Genomic DNA, 22,670 nt, shown 5'->3' with positions numbered 1-22,670 from the left:
GTAAACTTGTGTTTACGAATGACTCCATTTTTGGAGCTTCTAGATAATTACCTGTGAAATATTTATATTTTTAAATAGAAATGTATGACTCATTCAGAAACAAATAAGGTTAAATTGCTCCGCATGTACAGTTTGTGGCCTAAGATGACTGAAAACGTCATAAAAACTTCACAAACTACATACTTCTCCCACAACAGCCCTTTATGCTGTGTTTTAGCTGGGGAAAATCAACAAAAACTCATAATGCGCTTTTCATTTCTGTGTGTAGCGTGAGCTGCTTGGCTAAATCTCTCACACACATATACGTGCACGGACACACACACACACTCTCCTCGAGGAGGCAGGCAAGCAGAAACAAGGCAGTTGGTAGGTGTTTTTTCAGCAGTCAACTGAGGAACTACAGTGAACTCCTATTGAATTATGTCTTCATTTGATGATATTTACAAACAGTCAATATATGTATCCCTATGAAACCGGATTAGGTCTCCTGGGTTATCGGATCAGAAATTATATCATTCCACTCTGAGCGTGCCCGGGAGGGCTGGGAAGAGTTAACATCTAACAGCTGAAGATGTATGTTTGCATGTATGTATATATGTATGTATGTATACTTGCATCTGGGTCTAGACTGTGTAGACTGTGTGTGTGTGTGTGTGTGTGTGTGTGTGTGTGTGTGTGTGTGTGTGTGTGTGTGTGTGTGTGTGTGTGTGTGTGTGTGCAGCTGTTTGTGCAGAAAGCAGGCAGCAGAGTTGGCCACATGAGGTTGGTTAAGAGTGTTATCACCCAGGCCTATTCAGTCTTATTTTAGGCTCATTCAATTCCAAATGGGATACACAGTAGGAATCTGTAGACTGTTTGCCTCATGGGAAACTGCTGTGATTTCTGTGGAACAACTGCTGCTTTGTTTGCTTGTTCAATTAGCCCCTAAACATGTCCTCTTTCCGTGTGTTAGATAGCCATGTCAAATGATCAAATCAAATTGTATGTCACATGCGCCGAAAACAACAAATAAGAAAAAAAGTGTAAAAGGAAATAATAAAATATCGAGACAATATACAAGGAATACGAGGTAGTTGATGTGAATGGGGGCGTTCTCGGCTCTCTGTTTCCTGTAGTCAATGAACAGCATACTCACGTAGGTGTTCCTTTTGTCCAGGTGTGAAAGGGCAGTATGGAGTGCAAGAGATTGCATCTTCTAAACCAAATCAAATCAAATCAAATTTATTTGTCACATACACATGGTTAGCAGATGTTAATGCGAGTGTAGCGAAATGGTTGTGCTTCTAGTTCCGACAATGCAGTAATAACCAACAAGTAATCTAACTAACAATTCCTAAACTACTGTCTTATACACAGTGTAAGGGGATAAAGAATATGTACATAAGGATATATGAATGAGTGATGGTACAGAGCAGCATAGGCAAGATACAGTAGATGGTATCGAGTACAGTATATACATATGAGATGAGTATGTAAACAAAGTGGCATAGTTAAAGTGGCTAGTGATACATGTATTACATAAGGATGCAGTCGATGATATAGAGTACAGTATATATGTATGCATATGAGATGAATAATGTAGGGTAAGTAACATTATATAAGGTAGCATTGTTTAAAGTGGCTAGTGATATATTTACATCATTTCCCATCAATTCCCATTATTAAAGTGGCTGGAGTTGAGTCAGTGTCAGTGTGTTGGCAACTCAATGTTAGTGGTGGCTGTTTAACAGTCTGATGTCCTTGAGATAGAAGCTGTTTTTCAGTCTCTCGGTCCCAGCTTTGATGCACCTGTACTGACCTCGCCTTCTGGATGATAGCGGGGTGAACAGGCAGTGGCTCGGGTGGTTGATGTCCTTGATGATCTTTATGGCCTTCCTGTAACATCGGGTGGTGTAGGTGTCCTGGAGGGCAGGTAGTTTGCCCCGGTGATGCGTTGTGCAGACCTCACTACCCTCTGGAGAGCCTTACGGTTGAGGGCGGAGCAGTTGCCGTACCAGGCGGTGATACAGCCCGCCAGGATGCTCTCGATTGTGCATCTGTAGAAGTTTGTGAGTGCTTTTGGTGACAAGCCGAATTTCTTCAGCCTCCTGAGGTTGAATAGGCGCTGCTGCGCCTTCTTCACGATGCTGTCTGTGTGAGTGGACCAATTCAGTTTGTCTGTGATGTGTATGCCGAGGAACTTAAAACTTGCTACTCTCTCCACTACTGTTCCATCAATGTGGATAGGGGGGTGTTCCCTCTGCTGTTTCCTGAAGTCCACAATCATCTCCTTAGTTTTGTTGACGTTGAGTGTGAGGTTATTTTCCTGACACCACACTCCGAGGGCCCTCACCTCCTCCCTGTAGGCCGTCTCGTCGTTGTTGGTAATCAAGCCTACCACTGTTGTGTCGTCCGCAAACTTGATGATTGAGTTGGAGGCGTGCGTGGCCACGCAGTCGTGGGTGAACAGGGAGTACAGGAGAGGGCTCAGAACGCACCCTTGTGGGGCCCCAGTGTTGAGGATCAGCGGGGAGGAGATGTTGTTACCTACCCTCACCACCTGGGGGCGGCCCGTCAGGAAGTCCAGTACCCAGTTGCACAGGGCGGGGTCGAGACCCAGGGTCTCGAGCTTGATGACGAGCTTGGAGGGTACTATGGTGTTGAATGCCGAGCTGTAGTCGATGAACAGCATTCTCACATAGGTATTCCTCTTGTCCAGATGGGTTAGGGCAGTGTGCAGTGTGGTTGAGATTGCATCGTCTGTGGACCTATTTGAGCAGTAAGCAAATTGGAGTGGGTCTAGGGTGTCAGGTAGGGTGGAGGTGATATGGTCCTTGACTAGTCTCTCAAAGCACTTCATGATGACGGAAGTGAGTGCTACGGGGCGGTAGTCGTTTAGCTCAGTTACCTTAGCTTTCTTAGGAACAGGAACAATGGTGGCCCTCTTGAAGCGTGGGAACAGCAGACTGGTATAGGGATTGATTGAATATGTCCGTAAACACACCAGCCAGCTGGTCTGCGCATGCTCTGAGGGCGCGGCTGGGGATGCCGTCTGGGCCTGCAGCCTTGCGAGGGTTAACACGTTTAAATGTTTTACTCACCTCGGCTGCAGTGAAGGAGAGACTGCATTTTTCCGTTGCAGGCAGTGTCAGTGGCACTGTATTGTCCTCAAAGCGGGCAAAAAAGTTATTTAGTCTGCCTGGGAGCAAGACATCCTGGTCCGTGACTGGGCTGGATTTCTTCCTGTAGTCCGTGATTGACTGTAGACCCTGCCACATGTCTCTTGTGTCTGAGCTGTTGAATTGGGATTCTACTTTGTCTCTGTACTGACGCTTAGCTTGTTTGATAGCCTTACGGAGGGAATAGCTGCATTGTTTGTATTCAGTCATGTTACCAGACACCTTGCCCTGATTGAAAGCAGTGGTTCGCGCTTTCAGTTTCACACGAATGCTGCCATCAATCCAAGGTTTCTGGTTAGGGAATGTTTTAATCGTTGCTATGGGAACGACATCTTCAACGCACGTTCTAATGAACTCGCACACCGAATCAGCGTATTCGTCAGTGTTGTTATTTGACGCAATACGAAACATGTTCCAGTCCACGCTGGAGTGTGGAGTCAGCTTGGTCGGACCAGCGTTGGACAGACCTCAGCGTGGGAGCTTCTTTTTTTAGCTTTTGTCTGTAGGCAGGTATCAGCAAAATGGAGTCGTGGTCAGCTTTTCCGAAAGGGGGGCGGGGCAGGGCCTTATATGCGTCGCGGAAGTTAGAGTAACAGTGATCCAAGGTTTTTCCGCCCCTGGTTGCGCAATCGATATGCTGATAAAATTTAGGGAGTCTTGTTTTCAGATTAGCCTTGTTAAAATCCCCAACAACGATGAATGCAGCCTCCGGATAAATGGTTTCCAGTTTGCAAAGAGTTAAATAAAGTTCGTTCAGAGCCATCGATGTGTCTGCTTGGGGGGATATATACGGCTGTGATTATAATCGAAGAGAATTCTCTTGGTAGGTAATGCGGTCTACATTTGATTGTGAGGAATTCTAAATCAGGTGAACAGAAGGATTTGAGTTCCTGTATGTTTCTTTCATCGCACCATGCCTCGTTAGACATAAGGCATACACCCCCACCCCTCTTCTTACCAGAAAGGTGTTTGTTTCTGTCGGCGCGATGCGTGGAGAAACCCGTTGGCTGCACCGCATCGGATTGCGTCTCTCCAGTGAGCCATGTTTCCGTGAAGCACAGAACGTTACAGTCTCTGATGTCCCTCTGGAATGCTACCCTTGCTCGGATTTCATCAACCTTGTTGTCAAGAGACTGGACATTGGCAAGAAGAATGCTAGGAAGTGGGGCACGATGTGCCCGTCTCCGTAGTCTGACCAGAAGACCGCTACGTTTCCCTCTTTTTCGGAGTCGTTTTTGGGGTCGCTGCATGCGATTCATTCCGTTGTCCTGTTTGTAAGGCAGAACACAGGATCCGCGTCGCGAAAAACATATTCTTGGTCGTACTGATGGTGAGTTGACGCTGATCTTATATACAGTAGTTCTTCTCGGCTGTATGTAATGAAACCTAAGATGACCTGGGGTACTAATGTAAGAAATGTAAGAAATAACACGTAAAAAAACAAAAAACTGCATAGTTTCCTAGGAACGCGAAGCGAGGCGGCCATCTGTCGGCGATGTATGAGAATTGGAGTGGGTCCAGGAGTTTGGGATGATGGTGTTGATGTGAGCCATGACCAGCCTTTCAAAGCATTTCATGGCTACAGATGTGAGTGCTACAGGGTGATAGTCATTTAGACAGGTTACCTTGGCCATCTAGGCACAGAGACTATGGTGGGCTGCTTGAAACATGTAGGCATTACAGACTGGGTCAGGGAGAGGTTGAAAATATCAGGGAAGACACTTGCCAGCTGGTCAGCGCATGCTCTGAGTCCTGGTAATCCGTCTGTGAATAACCTGTTTAAAGGTCTTACTCACATAGACTACGGAGAGCATTATCACACAGCCATCCGGAACAGCTGGTGCTCTCATGCATGGTTCAGTGTTGCTACCCTCGTAGCGAACATAGAAGGCATTTAGCTCGTAGGCTCGCGTCACTGGGCAAATCGCGGCTGGGGTTTCCCTTTGTAATCCGTGATAGTTTGCAAGACCTGCCACATCTGATGAGCATCAGAAAGGTGTAGTAGGATTCGATCTTAGTCCTGTATTGAAGCGTTGCCTGTTTAATGGTTCGTCAGAGGGTGTAGCAAGATTTCTTATAAGCGTCCGGACAAGTATCCTACTTCTTAAAATTACTTAAGGAGAAGATTGTGTCACATCTAAACTGGTACTCTCAGGTATTGTAGGCCATCACTCTCTCTCTTACTGTAGTATGTGTGTCCTTTGTGATGTGTGCAGTGAGCCCAGCTAGCGCTTACCTTACCTGACATCAGCATAGCTGCTATGAGGGGAAGGGTGGGGGAGTGAGGATGAGAGGTAGAGGGGGAGGGAAAGAAATATAGAGGTGGGCGGGAAAGAAACGGGGGAGGGAAAGAGAGGTAGGGTATAGAATGAGAGTAGGAGAAAAAGACAGGGGAATTGCAAAAGAGAGACAGAGGGCAGAGAAACAGACATAGAAGGGAGGGGGAGTGAGAGAATGAGGCAGACAGAAATAATGAGAGAGAGAGAGAGAGAGGGGGACAGACAGACGCAAAGAGGAGGAGCTGAGAGAGAAAGTAAATGAGAGAGAGGGAACAAGAGCGAGAGAAAGAAAACTAAAGTGATGCGTCAGCACCGAGCTCCGGAGAGGTGTAAGTAGGACGTGAGGAGACGTTCTAGTTCTCCTCCTCCCCCTCTCTCCTCCTTCCCCTCGTCCTCTCTCCTCCTCTTCCTCAATGTGAAAAACCTGGCCTCTGTGAGTCTGATAATGAGCTATGAGAGGAGACTGCAGGACAACATCAAATCAACGGGAGAAATAATCCATGTTTAATTTCTGTCAAGGCGCCCCCCAGCTGCCTCACAGGCACGACGGCCTCCTACTGCCTCCGCCCATTAGACCCAGTTACAGACTCAGAGTCTCAGACCCATTTACAACCCACAGCTAGTTAGTATTCTTTACTCATCGTCAGCTCACATTAAAATCCTGTGTACTAGGGAGGGGCCACTTCCTCTCAATGACAAAGTCGAGTAGTCTATAGGCTGGTCTCAGATCTCTTTGTGTGGCATTGGCAATAACCATAGGATTAGGTGATACTGTACAAAGGGCCAGTGTGAGTAGTGGAAGGAACTGGAATATAATCTATAATTCAGGTTATAATTTTGGATTGGACGTAAAATAGGTATGTACTGGGTTTGTGTGAATGGTAGTGTTTGGTGGTTTGGTAAGTGTAGCTTTAAACTGTGGTCAGCTGAACAGTATACCACTCTGATCTCAATGGAACTTCTCATATACAGTATATACACCTCTTGGGCCAAGTAACCGAAAGGTTGCTGGATCGAATCCCTGAGCTGACAAGGTCAAAAATCTGCCGTTCAGCCCCTGAGCAAGGCATCCACTGTTCCCCAGGCAACGATGACGTGGTTGTCAATTAAGGCAGCCCCCCCCCACACACCTCTCTTTGAATGCATTCAGTTATACAACTGACTAGGTATCTCCCTTTCCCTTTCCACCCCATGCTGCCTCCCACCAGACTGAAACCAGATGATGTTTAATTCCTTTACGGAAATGTTCGCCCACTAACTGTTCCCTTAAAGATCTCTCATTTCAATGAATAAATATTCCATCGTAATTTAGAGAATAACGGTGTATGCATTTTAATACTCGTCCGTTTGTCTTTTTATATACATTTAGTTATTATGACAAATCGCCTTCTCTGTGTAGCTGAGCACAAGGCATCATTTATTTGAGCTTAGCAGCTGTTGCTAAATGGAAAGGGTTACGGGGCTTATGAATAACACCCAGAGGTATTGCTGTAGAATCATTATCTCCTATAAAGTTGTAGACAAATGATCATTCATTTCTGAGCCTTGTTGGTCGTTGTTTCACCTCATACAGAACCTACAAAACTAACTGTTCAGGCTTACTGTAGTCTCTGTTACCTCGCGTAGGAATTTGGTTTTGTACGTGACTTGAATTGACAATGTATATAAAAGCTGTTAGAAAAGGTTGAATATAGTACCTTTCCAAGCCAAGCATCTTCACATGTTGAACTAGTCTCTACTACCCCCTCCCCTAAAGCCTCCCCTCCACTACCCATCCCCTATCCCTCCCCTCCCCTATCCCAGTGTGGATATAGTATCTTTCCAAGCCAAGCATCTTCACATATTGAACTAGTCTCTACTACCCCCTCCCCTCCACTATCCATCCCCTATCCCTACCCTATCCCTGAAGTCATCCCAGAGACAGTGTGTTGATACAAGACAGCTGGGCTCTGTAAACCACTCCATGTGGACTGCTGCTCTGGGATGCGTCTCAAACGGCACCCTATTTCCTAAACAGTGCATAGGGCTCTGGTCAGAACTAGTGCACTATAATAAATAGGGTGCCATTTGGGACACATCCCCTTTCTGGTCTGTAAGACTAACTGTTGAGTGCTGCTAGCTTATTATTCACATGTCATCAGTGGTTTGGCATACCGCTCCGTTTAATAATATTCACTACAGTTCCTTTATTCCATGACTTATTACTTTACTGCTTTTACTTTATTGACCTCAAAGGTCTACTGTGAACCCGTTCAACCGTGTTACAGGCTATCTGTGTATATTATTACAGTATGTGGCATAGGGATGGTTAGCATTACACTGATGTAAAGTTCTCCCTCTCTAACGTTCCCTCTCATTCTTTCTCTCTGTCTCTCTTCGGGCATCAGTTGAAAAGTTCATCTGAGGACACGAAGGGTACTGTTTATAAGTTGACTGGCAGGTCCGTGCTCCAATCAAATGGTTTATATTTTGACTGACAGGTCTGTGCTCCAATCAGATGGTTCATATTTTGACTGGCAGGTCCATGCTCCAATCAGATGGTTTATATTTTTACTGACAGCTAGGCTGGGTCTCCCAGCCATTTATTAGACTCAGTCCCCGTCTCAGTCCCTCTCAGACGAATGGCATACATGTCCTTCTATCAGACTTACAGTAAACATACATTGATGTAATGTATATTTATTACTGTCACGCTATATGCATTTTCACATTTTATAGAGATGTGATGTCCTTTGACTACTCTGATATATTTTATATGAATTTGTCATGCTATATGCAGAATAACAATAAGCATGGTGTTCCAAAATTGCATATTTATCCAAGTTGTACCATACAATGAACACCACTTGTCCCTTTAACGTAAGGTAAAGTGAAGTAAGCAATCATGGATTGTAATCAAAGCAGGCATTATAGCAATCTAATCCATACTAACAACGTTACATAAACTAACAGGAAGTCATTAAGACCACCTCTTAGGTTGTGTTTCACCCACTTCGTTAAGGTTACCTTAATCCCGGTAAACCCAGAACTAAAATCTTGCCTAATTACTGTAGGTCAGATGCTCGTAACATTTATATTTACCTAGTCTGGCCACGAGAAATTCAAGTTACCAAAACACCCAGTGAAAGCAGTTTTTGATCATGCACCTGTATTAGAGCCTATAGACACCTATATAATCCATGACGACAGTGCCCTCCCCTTGACCCCATTAACGACTGTCAACGTAATTAGTGAACAAGGCCAGACAGTGACTGACTGAGGGTGCAGAATTTCCTTAAGCCTCCAGTAATTATGCTAGATAATTAAAAGTAATTGTGTCATTTAATGGAAGCCGAACCCTTTCACACCACAGTTGTATTAATTAAATGTTGCAGGCAACAACAGCTGTGGATGATGCATTGATAAAACACTAGGCCTGAATTCTATATTTTTTTTTGCAGATTATAGTAATTTGTTTAGCAACATGAGTAAGTAGGCAAAGTACCAAGTTTACCCAAGGTTCATTCAACTATTGTCTATGCTCTGAATGCTAGTCACCTTAGTAGCAGTCCTGGTTTATCGTATAGGCCTTTTAAACAGTGATGTGTGGATGTAGGCCTACGGCTGGCCTTCAACTTGTCCAGCTCCAGACCCAAATGAGCCTACAGTATCAGCGGTTGCCAGTTACTATTAATTGGTTCATTCTAGTATTTTGTAGTTTAGATGAATAGTAGGCAGTAGTTTTAGTAGCAGTCTTAGTCCATTGTATAATAGACCTATGGCAGTGCTATGCGGATGTATCGTAACCGTGAGTGCCAGTTAATATCTAGCCAACAGACCGACCGGTCCCTCCGTGTTTCCTCTGTGTCCTTAACTCAACCTGACCTGAGATGACCCATGTAGAAATGTGTGTGTGTGTGTGTGTGTGTGGAGCCACTCATGCCCTCATTGCCCCGCGGCAATAAAGGCCTCAATTACCACCCATCTACTTCCTCTTCCAAGCTGATACCTTTGTTCTTTGACATCAATGCAAAGAGGGTTCCGAGCACTGGGTCGCTGGGTAGGATACACCTTAAGTGTTTAACCAAATAACACCGCCAGGCCAATCAGATGGGCTTTATCAATGTTATCACTGGCTCATTGGTTTGTGGTTGATATGCGCAGGAGCAGTGTTGATACAGTTGTGGTGTGGGGGTAAGTGTGTGTGGGTGGGTGTGTGTACTGTTGATGTGTGTATTGGTGTTGTGACTGTGCTTTGCAGAACGTTTTTTGAAGAAAATGATTTTTTTGTGCTTGTTATGACTGAAATTAAAGTTGTATGACTGTACCTACTACACCAAGCCAGATCAAATTGCGTAGGTCTATATTATGCTAAATATGCAAGTGTGCCAATTATCCTCCACCTACAGTATTGCATGTCATTACATAGACTGTTGAATTATTGCATCACAAATGGTATAATTCCTTGAGAGTGACTAAGCACTGTGGTTGTCGTGGTAAAGCGGGAAGTTCAACCTGTAGGGGCGGATGTGGTTGCCGTGGTTACTGGATTAACCTTTAGGATAGGCGGTGAGTCAGGTCAGTGACTTTATAAAATCAGTAAATCGTGCACACACTGTTGTGACAGACAGGGCAGTTGGGAAATCCAAGAGGGTTGTATATGTGTAACTATTAGCCCCAGAAACAGGTAATGAAGCACTTTCTGATTTGTTTTATTTGGAAGAGAAGTCACTTTTGTTTTGGCCCGCTGCCGGAAATGTTTATTTTCAAAACCTCTATAAAAGAACGCTGCTCCTTCCTTCTGAATAGAAATCAAATATATTGTCTTTCATGTTCAAGTTTTTAAATGTCAATTGTAAAGTATTTTGTCTGTAATGTCTTTTTCGCTGTGTTGGACCCCAGTAAAACTGGCTGTCACCACTGGCGTTGACTAATGGGGATCCTAATGAATGAAATGGAGGTCCAAGAGAACGTCGACCACTAGATGTGTGTGTGAGAGGGAAGGATGGAGAGGTAGGTTAAAGAATGGGGACTATACCTTCATGGATATAGACTATACCTTCATGTTGAAATAAAGCCTCATTAGAATGGGGACTTGATATAGACTATACCTTCATGTTGAAATAAAGCCTCATTAGAATGGGGACTTGATATAGACTATACCTTCATGTTGAAATAAAGCCTCATTAGAATGGGGACTTGATATAGACTATACCTTCATGTTGAAATAAAGCCTCATTAGAATGTCCCGGTGAGAGAATAATGACCATGGAGACATGTAAGGCTGTGAGCCTGGGGTAAAATAACAGACGTTTGAGATAATAGGGGAGTAGATGGGAAACCCAGATCAACTTGGTTGGGGGGTGCCTATTCCCTCTCGTTGAATACAAAATGTATAGAGTGTGTGTGTTTGAATGACTTCCTCAAGGTGTACCATGAATGTAATAGGAATGTGTTGAGAACTTCTGTTGAAAAATACCACTCATTGAAAACAAATTAGTGCTTTTCATTCTGAGCCTGTGTCAAATTCTCCAGCGTTTTGTTTTTTTTATCTGGTGAAAGCCATTTAGGAGCCGACTGCCTTAATCCAACAACAACAGTCGTTACACAGCTGTATGCAGCCTAGGTGGCCTATGTCAAATGTGTTGGATGTGTGGTTGAAGACATTGCCTGGCTAGAATAGACATACCACTGGCAGGATCTCTGTTGTTGTCGTCGTGTGTGCGTGTGACGCTCGGTAAACACTAAATATAGCCTCTCCTAATGACACAAGTGTCTTAGACAACGCCTCTTCACTCAATGCGGGACAGATATCGGACAACCTATGACCACGAAACACGAGCCACGGTCTCAAGTTCAGACTATTTAAATAGGAACTGCTTAAAGGCTACAGTACTGTATGGCCTAAACCTGAATCTGTGGAGGACATGGGCCTCTCAGACTCTTCTTTCAAGGATGTTCTCAGTATCTGGCAACCCAGGTCAAAAAAATAAAATAAAGGGTTGTTCAAAAGGGTCTCCCATAGGGAGACATAGTATTCCCCACATAGTAATATCCCCATAGCGGTTTTATGCTCCAGTTGACAGACAGGGTCCGCTCATAGGCCGGTTGCCAGATTTTGATGTCACAAATGCAGCGAAAAAGAGACATCAATGGAGTTCATTCAGGAACTCCCTCGGTTGCCATGTAATGTAATGGAGTTCTCTCTACTGGAGCTGGTTGAGCACTTACGGTAGTAATGTAGCCGTAGCCCTTTTAAGACGATTGCAGGAGATTTTATATTGTATTAAAGTATAGTATTATAGGAAGGAAACTATGTACAAAATGTGTTTTTGGTATCATTATAAAAAGTATAATGTTGATTTGATCTGTTCCTTGGTATATGAAAACATTATGATGTAATAATGGTCCACCATGTCCATCAGTGCACATTCACATTCTAGGAATGCTTCTATGGAGTACAAATAGAGGCAATGGTTTCTTGGATTAAATCAAATCTATTTGTATTTGTCACATGTGCCGAATACAACAGTAGACCTTACAGTGACATGCTTACTTACAAACCCTTAACCAACAATGCAGTTTTAAAAAAAATACCTAAAAAAGTAAGAGATAAGAATAACAAATAATTAAAGAGCAGCAGTAAATAACAATAGCGGGGCTATATACAGGGGGTACCGGTACAGAGTCAATGTGCGGGGACACCGGTATAGAGGTAATTGAGGTAATATGTACATGGAGGTAGAGTTATTAAAGTGACTATGCATAGATAGTAACAGAGAGTAGCAGCAGCGTAGAAGAGGGGGGACAATGCAAATGGGCTGAGTAGCCATTTGATTACATGTTCAGGAGTCTTATGGCTTGGGGGTAGAAGCTGTTTAGAAGGCTCTTGGACCTAGACTTGGTGCTCCAGAACCACTTGTCGTGCAGTAGCAGAAAGAACAGTCTATGACTAGGGTGGCTGGAGTCTGACAATTTTTAGGGTCTTCCTCTGACACTGCCTGGTATAGAGGTCCTGGATGGCAGGAAGCTTGGCCCCGGTGATGTACTGGGCCGTGCGCACTACCCTCTGTAGTGCCTTGCGGTCGGAGGCCGAGCAGTTGCCATACCAGGCAGTGATGCAATCAGTCAGGATACTCGATGGTGCAGCTGTAAAACCATTTGAGGATCTGAGGACCCATGCCAAATCTTTTCAGTCTCCTGAGGGGAAATAGGTTTTGTCGTTCCCTCTTCACAACTGTCTTGGTGTGCTTGGACTATGTTAGTTTGTTGGTGATGTAGACACCAAGGAACTTGAAGCTCTCAACCTGCTCCACTACAGCCCAGTCGATGATAATGGGGGCGTGCTCGGTCCTCCTTTTCCTGTAGTCCACAATCATCTCCTTTGTCTTGATCACATTGAGGGAGAGGTTGTTGTCCTGGCACCACACGATCAAGTCTCTGACCTCTTCTCTATAGGCTGTCTCATCGTTGTCGGTGATCAGGCCTACCACTGTTGTGTCATCAGCTTAATGATGGTGTTGGAATCGTGCCTGGCAGTGCAGTCATGACGGGGAGTACAGGAGGGACTGAGCACGCACCCCTGAGGGGCACTGTGTTGAGGATCAGCGTGGTGGATGTGTTGTTACCTACCCTTACCACCTGGGGGCGGCCCGTCAGCAAGTCCAGGATCCAGTTGCAGAGGGAGGTGTTTAGTCCCAGGGTCCTGAGCTTAGTGATGAGCTTTGAGGGCACTATACATTTAAGCATTTAACACTATGGTGTTGAACGCTGAGCTGGAGTCTATGAATAGCATTCTCACATAGGTGTTCCTTTTGTCCATGTGCAAAAGGGCAGTGTGGAGTGGAATAAAGATTGCAACATCTGTGGATCTGTTGGTGTGGTATGCAAATTGGAGTGGGTCTAGGGTTTTTGGGACAATGTTGTTGATGTGACCCATGACCAGCCTTTCAAAGCATTTCATGGCTACAGACGTGAGTGCTACGGGTCGGTAGTGATTTAGGCAGGTTACCTTAGTGTTCTTGACCACAGGGACTATGGTTGAAAATGTCAGTGAAGACACTTGCCAGTTGGTCAGCGCATGCTCGGAGTACACGTCCTGGTAATCCGTCTGGCCCTGCAGCCTTGTGAATGTTGACCTGTTTAGAGGTCTTACTCACATTGGCTACTGAGAGCATGATCACACAGTCTTTCGGTACAGCTGGTGCTCTCATGCATGTTTCAGTGTTACTTGTCTCGAAGAGAGCATAGAAGTTATTTAGCTCGTCTGATAGGCTCATGCCACTGGGCAGCTCTCAGCTGGGCTTCCCTTTGTAGTCTGTAATAGTTTGCAAGCCCTGCCACATCTCACAAGTGTCGGAGCCGGTGTAGTACGATTCGATCTTAGTCCTGTATTGACGCTTTGCCTGTTTGATTGTTCGTCAGAGGGCATAGCGGGATTTCTTAAAAGCTTCAGAGTTAGAGTGTCCGATCCTTGAAAATGGCAGCTCTACCCTTTAGCTCTGTGCGAATGTTGCATGTAATCCATGGCTTCTGGTTGGGGTATGTACATACAGGCACTGTGGGGACGACGTCCTTGATGAACTTATTGATAAAGCCAGTGACTGATGTGGTGTACTCAATGCCATCGGAAGAATCCCGGAACATATTCCAGTCTGTGCTAGCAAAACAGTCCTGTAGTTTAGCATCTGCTTCATCGGACCACTTTTTTTTACCCGAATCACTGATGCTTCATGCTTTTTGCTTGTAAGCAGGAATCAGGAGGATGGAATTATGGTCAGATTTGCCAAATGGAGGGTGAGGGAGAGCTTTGTACACGTCTCTGTGTGTGGAGTAAAGGGGTGTAGAATTTTTTTTCTCCCTCTGGTTGCACATTTATCATGCTGATAGAAATTAGGTAAAACTGATTTAAGTTTCCCTGCATTAAAGTCCCTGGCCACTAGGAGCACCACTCTCGGGATGAGCGTTTTCCTGTTAGTGTAACGGATGTGAAATGGCTAGCTAGTTAGCGGTGTTCGCGCTAAATAGCGTTTCAATCGGTGACGTCACTTGCTCTGAGACCTTGAAGTAGTAGTTTCCCTTGCCCTGCAAGGGCCGCGGCTTTTGTGGAGCGATGGGTAACGATGCTTCGTCCCCTCACGCCCGGGTATGGGAGAGGGGACGGTCTAAAGTTATACTGTTACATTAGCTTATGGCGGTATACAGCTCATTGAGTGCGGTTTTCGTGCCAGCATCGGTCTGTGGTGGTATGTAGATAGCTACAACAAATACAGATGAAAACTATAGGTCGATAGTGTGGTCTACAGGTTATCATGAGATACTCTAACTCAGGCGAGTAAAACCTTGAGACTTCCTTAGATATCGTGCACCAGCTGTTGTTTACATACATGCATAGGCTCCCGCCTTGTGTCTTACCAGAGGCTGCTGTTAAATCCTGTCGATAGAGTGTATATCCTGCCAGCTGTATGTTCTTAATGTTGTCGTTCAGCCATGACTCCGTGAAACATAAGATATTACAGTTTGTAATGTCCAGTTGGTAGGATATACTTGCTTTCAGTTCGTCCCATTTTTTCCCCAGCGATTGAACATTAGCAAACAGGACGGAAGGCAAAGGCAGATTAGCCACTCCTTGCCTGATCTTCACCAGTCACCCTGATCTTTTCCGCGTAATCTCCGTTTCCTTCTCCAGCGAAAGCTGGGGATCTGGGCCTGGTCGGGTGTCTGTAGTATCTCCCTCCTGTCCAACTCAAGAAAAACTCTTAGTCTAATCTGAGGTGAGTAATTGCAGTTCTGATGTCCAAAAGCTCTTTTCGGACATAAGAGACGGTAGCAGCAACATTATGTACAAAACAAGTTACTAACAAAATATCATGGTTGGTTAAGAGCCGATTAGACGGCAGCCATCTTCATATTTATTATAGTGGACGACTAGGTGATGAATCTGGAAATGGGGAAATCTGTTGTAGTAAGTTGAGTTTCTAAGTATGTGAACAAATAGATTCTCTGTAGAGCCGATGAGGATAAACAATATTTGTCCGGTTCATATAAAGTGTACGGGGCAAAATCCCTGGAAAAGGAATTCATCACTTATCAGCAAACACACCTTTTGTAAGTGTTGAGAAACATAAAATCCACACTCACCCACCAATACATACAGGAACAAACAAAATACTGTACATGTACACACACAATTTGGAGTGTGTAACTTTCTGACCATGATTAACAGGATTCATGGGAATGAGCTGGACACTGGATAGAAGGGCTCCAAGAAAAGTTTTCCTTTTTTCAGAGTCTGAACCATCCAGTGAGGGGGCGGGAAGAGGGCAGGAGGGGGTGGGGTTAGCGTAGTGCGTTTCCTGTGTCGCAGTTTACTGTTTTTTAGAGCAAGAAAAATGGGCTTATGTAAGAGTCATGTGATATAGACAGAAATAGTGGAGGACTGGAGGGAGCTAGACCTAGCTACAGCTGCTGCCTCTCCTCCCTTCCCTCCTCCCTTCCACTCTCTTCTCCTATCTCCTCTCCCCCTTCCCCTCCACTTTCCCCTGGCAGAGATCAGACTACACACACACTGTGCAGCTTCACACACACACACACACACACACACACACACACACACACACACACACACACACACACACACGGTATGGTCACACATACTGTACATTGACGCACAGTCATGCATGCATGCACACAGAAGGCCAATGCAGCAATACGCTTGCATGCCAACACTCCCACACACATGCTCAGAAACGAGTATGCATGCAGGTACACACATACAGTAGGCACTCTCACACAGAAACACACATGTATGTACCAGTGGAGCCTGCTGAGGGGAGGACGGCTCATAATAATGGCTGAACTGGAGCAAATGGAATGGCATCAAACACCTGGAAACAATGTGTTTGATAGCATTCCACTGATTCCGCTGCAGCCATTAACACGAGCCTGTCCTCCCCAATTAAGGTCCCACCAACCTCCTGTGGCACGTACGCACACCCCCACTTATGTAGACACTCCGACTTTGTCAACCCTCCGACTTTGTCAACATCAAATGAAATGTAATGAACTATGTCACTGTATCCTGTTTTCTGGCTGTACTCTGTGCATCTTGCTTGGCCACTTCCTGTGGCTGTGACATACCATAGTGAAGGTTTTTGGGCCATAGCTCGGGTCAGTGTGTGTGTGCATGTGTGCATGTGTGTGTGTGTGTGTGTGTGTGTGTGTGTGTGTGTGTGTGTGTGTGTGTGTGTGTGTGTGTGTGTGTGTGACAATCACGGTGTTTGTGTAGCTTCCGTGGAGCAGTGGAGGCGCGCTAAGCTGGCCGTCCCTGGCCTGAGGAACGAATGTGTGTGTGGGCGCGTGTGGCACTCTGAGGCTGGCGGACGTGTAGAGAGGAAAAGAAGAGGGATGAATAGAGGAGAGGAAGAGGAGACGTACAGTGCTGGTCCAGTGGCGCGGAAGCTGGCTCTCTGAAACAGGAGATCATTTGGTTTAGCTGTGGGCTAGGCAGGGAGGAAGAGGGGGATTCTCTGCCTGTTAGCGTCACTGTCAGAGACTGGAGCAGTCCAGGCACTAGTCAGAGAGAGACCGACACACACGCAAAACAGGGTGCGCACACACACACACAACCGATGCCTCAGCCAGCCACACTCTAGTGTTTAGATATAGTACCCATGTACCATACAGAAACACCATTAGTGACTATTTATAGTTCTAGTGGAATAATCCCATTTGATGTTATGTGCAATCAATTCTAAAGCCTTCGTTTCTATGATGTAGTATTCATATCACGAGACCATACTGGCCAGTTGAGGAAATCCTCAGTATATGTACTGTATATGTCTGTGTGCAAGAATGGCTTAAGGTATCAAGATTTCTTGGAATTTTAGGTTGTTATAGTATATTATGGAAACACATGCATTTGAGTACAGATGTAGGATCTTAATTTGATCTTAATTTGAGCCAGTTTGCTACATCAGGAAAATAATCCCGCTAACAGGATATGTCAACGATTATGTTGATGATAATTAATGGACATTTTTGAAGGGGTTGATAAGTTGTTCATAAGGGAAAATCAAGTCTGAAGTGTCAAAGTCTAAATAACTTCAGAAGAATTTTTAAACGTTAAGTACACAACGTTTTCCTGCAATAGGGTGATCAAATTAAGATCCTACATCTGTAAGTTATCCTATTGTCCTCCATATGTTTCAGCTTCCTGCTGTCTTGTCTCTCAGCGTTCGGCTCACTATTAAACTTCCTGTCTTCCTGTCTGTGTGTGTGTGTTAAGGCCAGCACAACTACCTGTGTGCCGGAAGAAATGACTGTATCATCGATAAGATCCGGAGGAAAAACTGTCCGGCCTGTCGAGTACGGAAGTGTCTCCAAGCCGGGATGAATCTCGGAGGTACGGAATCATAAATGCCAGATATCCTAAATCTGAACCGATGCATCTGAAATAACACCCTATTCCAAGGAAATGGGAGCTTTCTAGGACTAACGGCTAGTATTGATGAGCGGCCAATCAGATTCCTAGTCTGATCATAGGCAGGTTCAATGACAGGAACCTGAGAAATATGTCGGTGCCCCGACTGATTGTAGAACCGTAAAAACAGCAAAGTTGAGGGTTATTGTGTGGAGTCAAATTGGTGCTACTTTGAGATGTTCTGTATCATTACAGAATCCACAGACAAGTACAGTTTGCAGGCCAATATTAACGTGTGATACAGAGTTTGGATACGGCCAGGGAATCAAAATAGACTTGCTTATACAGCAAGAAAAGGTTTTCCGTTTTACCGCTATTGCAATATACAGAACAAATGTTTTCCTTACTGTACTTTGTCAAAGGTGGACAGTCTCCAAATCCTGATTCACTTCCTAACATACTTTCCCTCAAAGTTACAATGTCCCTGGAGAGGCAGAAAACACTTCTGTTAGGATATCTTGAGCACTACTACATCTGACAAAAGTGCCGATAGAATATTTTATTGAACCTTTATTTAACTAGGCAAGTCAGTTAAGAACAAATTCTTATTTTACAATGACGGCCTACCCTAGCCACACCCTCCCCTAACCCTGACAATGCTGGGCCAATTGTGCACTGCCTTGTGGAATGGTCAAAATGACACTTAGCTTCCAAAAGTCCAACAATTGCCAAACAAAGTTAAGCTCAAATTCAGCTTGAATATTTGTAGTTACTTCAGTATGTACACTTTACATGCTCTCCTGTCAACAGAACATCCTGAAACAACACAATGCAGAAACATCATGGTAAGTTGTACTTTAAGTTGGAGCGTCATTCTCTCTTCCTCCCTACAGCGCGGAAGTCTAAGAAGCTAGGCAAGCTGAAGGGTGTGAACGAAGACTCGACCCCCACCAAGGAAGGGGGGCAGACGTGCCCTGGATCTGGAGGTGGAGGGGGGTACTTGTCCTCGGGAGAGAAGGAGCTGAGCACCAGCCCCACTAATGCCCTGGTGCCCCACGGCCCTGGAGGGGGGCTGATGACCCCCTACCTGCCCCCCTCCATCTGCAGCGTGTTGGAGCTGATTGAGCCAGAGGTGGTGTTTGCGGGCTACGACAACACCCAGCCTGACACCACCGACCACCTGCTGTCCAGCCTCAACCAGCTGGCTGGGAAACAGATGATCCGCGTGGTCAAGTGGGCCAAAGTACTTCCAGGTTAGAGTGAGATACAGTATCTTCCTTTTATTTCTAATATCTTTGATGGCTTTGGTGGAGGCCAAACTACTTCCAGGTTAGACAGACATGGGGGTTCTGGATGGGATTGGGCGGTACAGATGTAAGGAAGAGTGGGTTATCTTCCTTTCCTATACAGTAATATCTTTGAAGGGGACATCTGAAACAGATAAATGTCGAGAGTCAACTTGATCCCATTCCATTCTAAATGCTTGGGGGCAGAGACATCATAAATCTCTTGAGTGGGCGTATTGGCTGTTAGGAGAAATCACTATCATGTATTTTATACTCCAGGCATATTTTGACATGGTGTGGTATTATTAACATTTGTGTCTTCTGAATATATCCGGCAGAAATGTTCCCGATCTCGTTAGGAAATGATTCTGCAATGCGTTAATGAGATTAGCGATAGCATCCTATTTAAAGCGAAAATGTAATCAAGATTTAAGATTTGGAAACGGAGCTAATTTACATTCATCAGCCTTTTATAAATAATGTAAATCAAACTCGTTTATGCTAAATTTTACTTTAATATACCATTTGTTTTTTTAAAGAGGTGAGTAAGTTCCTAAAACTGTCCATTGGTGAAATATTCAAAAGATGCCTTACAGGCTTACAGTCACAGGTACCTCTTTGATGCCGTTTCATTCGCTGTATTGCAAATATTTGATACCTCTTCCAGGGTGTCTGCTTGCCATATCCGGACATATAAATAGAAAGGCAGACACAGTAGGTGGAAACCAGCCCCTCTCTCTCCCCTGTCCCTCTCTCTCTCTCTCTGACTTTGAAAGTTCCACTGCATTCAGTTTACATTTGGACTTAGCTCTGCTAATAGAAGCTCAGAAACTCAACTCCAGAAGACTCTAATAAGGCAGACTGCTTTGCGCTACATGGCTGCTGTAGACTATAAACAAGCCTTGGTCTGGACAGTCCAGTGCCACAGTACACAGGAAGCCTAGTATATGCTGTGTGCAGCATCCTGTACTGTCGTCACTGTAAACACTATTGACTTGTTGAGTGTCTTCAGTCCTCAAGCACTTTGATGGGCGACCCAAAAGTTAATCTTTTAATAAGCATCTTAGACCCAGCTATAGATTCTTCCAGGGAGCACCATTGATGTACAGTAAGCCGGTTATTTGAATCAAGAGCTTTGAGTCCTTTTTTAAAAACCCACAGGCGTAGCCAGCAATACAACCCACACACTAATTCAACAATGAATTGATACCGTGACACATTGCGGGCTTGGCAGCGGCTGCATGGCTGACGACTGACATGCAAAGCCTGGAATAGTACCTAAGCTCTGATCAGTCACTTTCAGTTGCAGCATTGGCACCCTCGTTGGGACTCTGCATTATAAAATGAGGAAGAGTTCATATGTAATGCTCTGTATAAAGTCGGAGTGAGAGATTGGCAACTTTCCCGCCTGTCTTTTTAAGGGCCCACATAGACAACAGGCCAATAATTAGAAGCCTTGGGGGATTTTGTGTAAAACAACACCGGGTGAATACTCTGCGGCAGTTTGTTCATGTCTGAACAAATATTGGTGCTGCTAGGCACCTTGCCATATGCGTATACACTACACGCATGAGACAGAGAGAGAGAGGAAAGACTGGGTGAATGCCTCATGGGTTGTTGTACCTGTGTCTCTCTAGGTATGTCACTGGTCCTGCATTCACTACTGTACTCAATGTAAGACTCACTACCTCTCACCGTTTCCCTTCCCATCAGCCCCCTTCGATTCAATTCAATAGCCTTCATTAGCAGTAGACGTCAGGGACTTTCATTGCCAAATCAAACATGCAGGAACTTATCACATCAATAATGGTCCTCTCTCTCTCCCAGGTTTCCGGGGCCTGCCCATAGAGGACCAAATCACCCTGATCCAGTACTCTTGGATGTGTCTGTCCTCCTTCAGTCTCAGCTGGAGGTCCTACAAACACACCAACGGACAGATGCTCTACTTCGCCCCCGACCTCGTCTTCAACGAGTAAGTCTGTCTACCACCGGCCTAGTCTCGCTTTACACTTTACAGATATGCAGTTTTCAGAAAAAAAAGTTATAGAGTTCCCGAACAAAGCCAAACGGCAAGTCCATAGTTCCTCCTACTTCTCTCAGAGTGACGCCGGGATTGAAAAAACTGCTCAGTGTCTTCTGACTGATAGTCAGATAGCCCTGCTCCCTAAAGCAAAGGCTTTTGTACCTCTAAACGGCTCCTCGATCCCCAGAGCACAGTTGATCAGAGCGGAGCGGGGAGTCAATGGGGCGTGTGATCCGCTCTAATATATTTGAACAGGAGAACAGGAAGAGGAAATGTATATGGGGCAGCTGCTTATTGGAGCTGTGGTGCATGACTGGTGCATTGAAGTGGAGGGTAATGGTATGGGACCTGGACAGGGCCAGTGCAGAGGGAGAATACTGGCCCCTACAGGTGGCTGGGGAAAGTGCATCAATCCCAGATGGAATGGAATTGATAGTTGGCTTGTTTGATTTTGTAAAAGAAGGACTTCAATGCAAGGTTTCCTGGCACACACACAAAAAAGACAGACAATAATGAAGTCATTACAGAGACCAAGTATGCTTGGATACAATGCCATTACATGTAAAGTAAAATGAGAAAGTTACATTCTATCATTTAACTAATTCCATCTATGATCATAAAGTTACCTACAGTAGATGCCTTCCTAAGCATGTGCTGCTGATACATATTCTAAGACCTTCTGAAACGCCTGTGTGTGACGCAGTTACAGTGGAACTGCCTGTCTGAGTGACAGATGGTCCAGGTATTCTGGGTGACAATCCCCATGAGAAGTATCCTACACCAACTTGATTTACTGCATGGCCTGGATGTCGGCTGGAATGTCCACAGTGCTCTGTCACGAAAACCTGCATGTCACCCTAGTGTCCCCACTATCCCCGGTGTGTCAGTGACTGACCATGGTATCAGGCCAAGGTCCCCAGTTAGGAGGATGGCTACAGCATGTCCCTGTAGAGATATAGACGTATAGCGAAACAAACCTGTCTGTCGCTCTATAGAGACATATAGAGTAGAGAAACTAACCTGTGTCGCTCTATAGAGACGAGTAGAAAAACTAACCCGTCTGTCGCTCTATAGAGATGAGTAGAGAAACTAACCCGTCTGTCGCTCTATAGAGACGAGTAGAAAAACTAACCCGTCTGTCGCTCTATAGAGATGAGTAGAGAAACTAACCCGTCTGTCGCTCTATAGAGATGTGTAGAGAAACTAACCCGTCTGTCGCTCTATAGAGATGAGTAGAGAAACTAACCCGTCTGTCGCTCTATAGAGATGTGTAGAGAAACTAACCCGTCTGTCGCTCTATAGAGATGAGTAGAGAAACTAACCCGTCTGTCGCTCTATAGAGATGTGTAGAGAAACTAACCCGTCTGTCGCTCTATAGAGATGTGTAGAGAAACTAACCCGTCTGTCGCTCTATAGAGATGAGTAGAGAAACTAACCCGTCTGTCGCTCTATAGAGATGTGTAGAGAAACTAACCCGTCTGTCGCTCTATAGTGACAAATAGAGAAACTAACCCGTCTGTCGCT

The 22,670-nt window shown here is 44.9% G+C and overlaps 1 protein-coding gene across 3 annotated transcripts in view; it reads left to right on the top strand.

Annotated features, from left to right (window-relative positions):
* LOC135507577 (mineralocorticoid receptor-like) overlaps positions 1 to 22,670 on the top strand; it is a 106,929-nt gene that overhangs the window by 59,767 nt on the left and 24,492 nt on the right. For all 3 annotated transcript variants that reach the window (XM_064927099.1, XM_064927097.1, XM_064927098.1), the window contains exons 4-6: positions 17,703 to 17,819; positions 18,731 to 19,090; positions 20,951 to 21,095. In XM_064927099.1, coding sequence (XP_064783171.1) covers positions 17,703 to 17,819; positions 18,731 to 19,090; positions 20,951 to 21,095 — 622 coding nt within the window. The remainder of the gene's footprint in view (positions 1 to 17,702; positions 17,820 to 18,730; positions 19,091 to 20,950; positions 21,096 to 22,670) is intronic.

The sequence above is a fragment of the Oncorhynchus masou genome, chromosome 21 (genome assembly GCF_036934945.1).
Source record: "Oncorhynchus masou masou isolate Uvic2021 chromosome 21, UVic_Omas_1.1, whole genome shotgun sequence".
NCBI lineage: Eukaryota > Metazoa > Chordata > Actinopteri > Salmoniformes > Salmonidae > Oncorhynchus > Oncorhynchus masou.
This window is presented reverse-complemented; position numbering and strand designations above follow the sequence as displayed.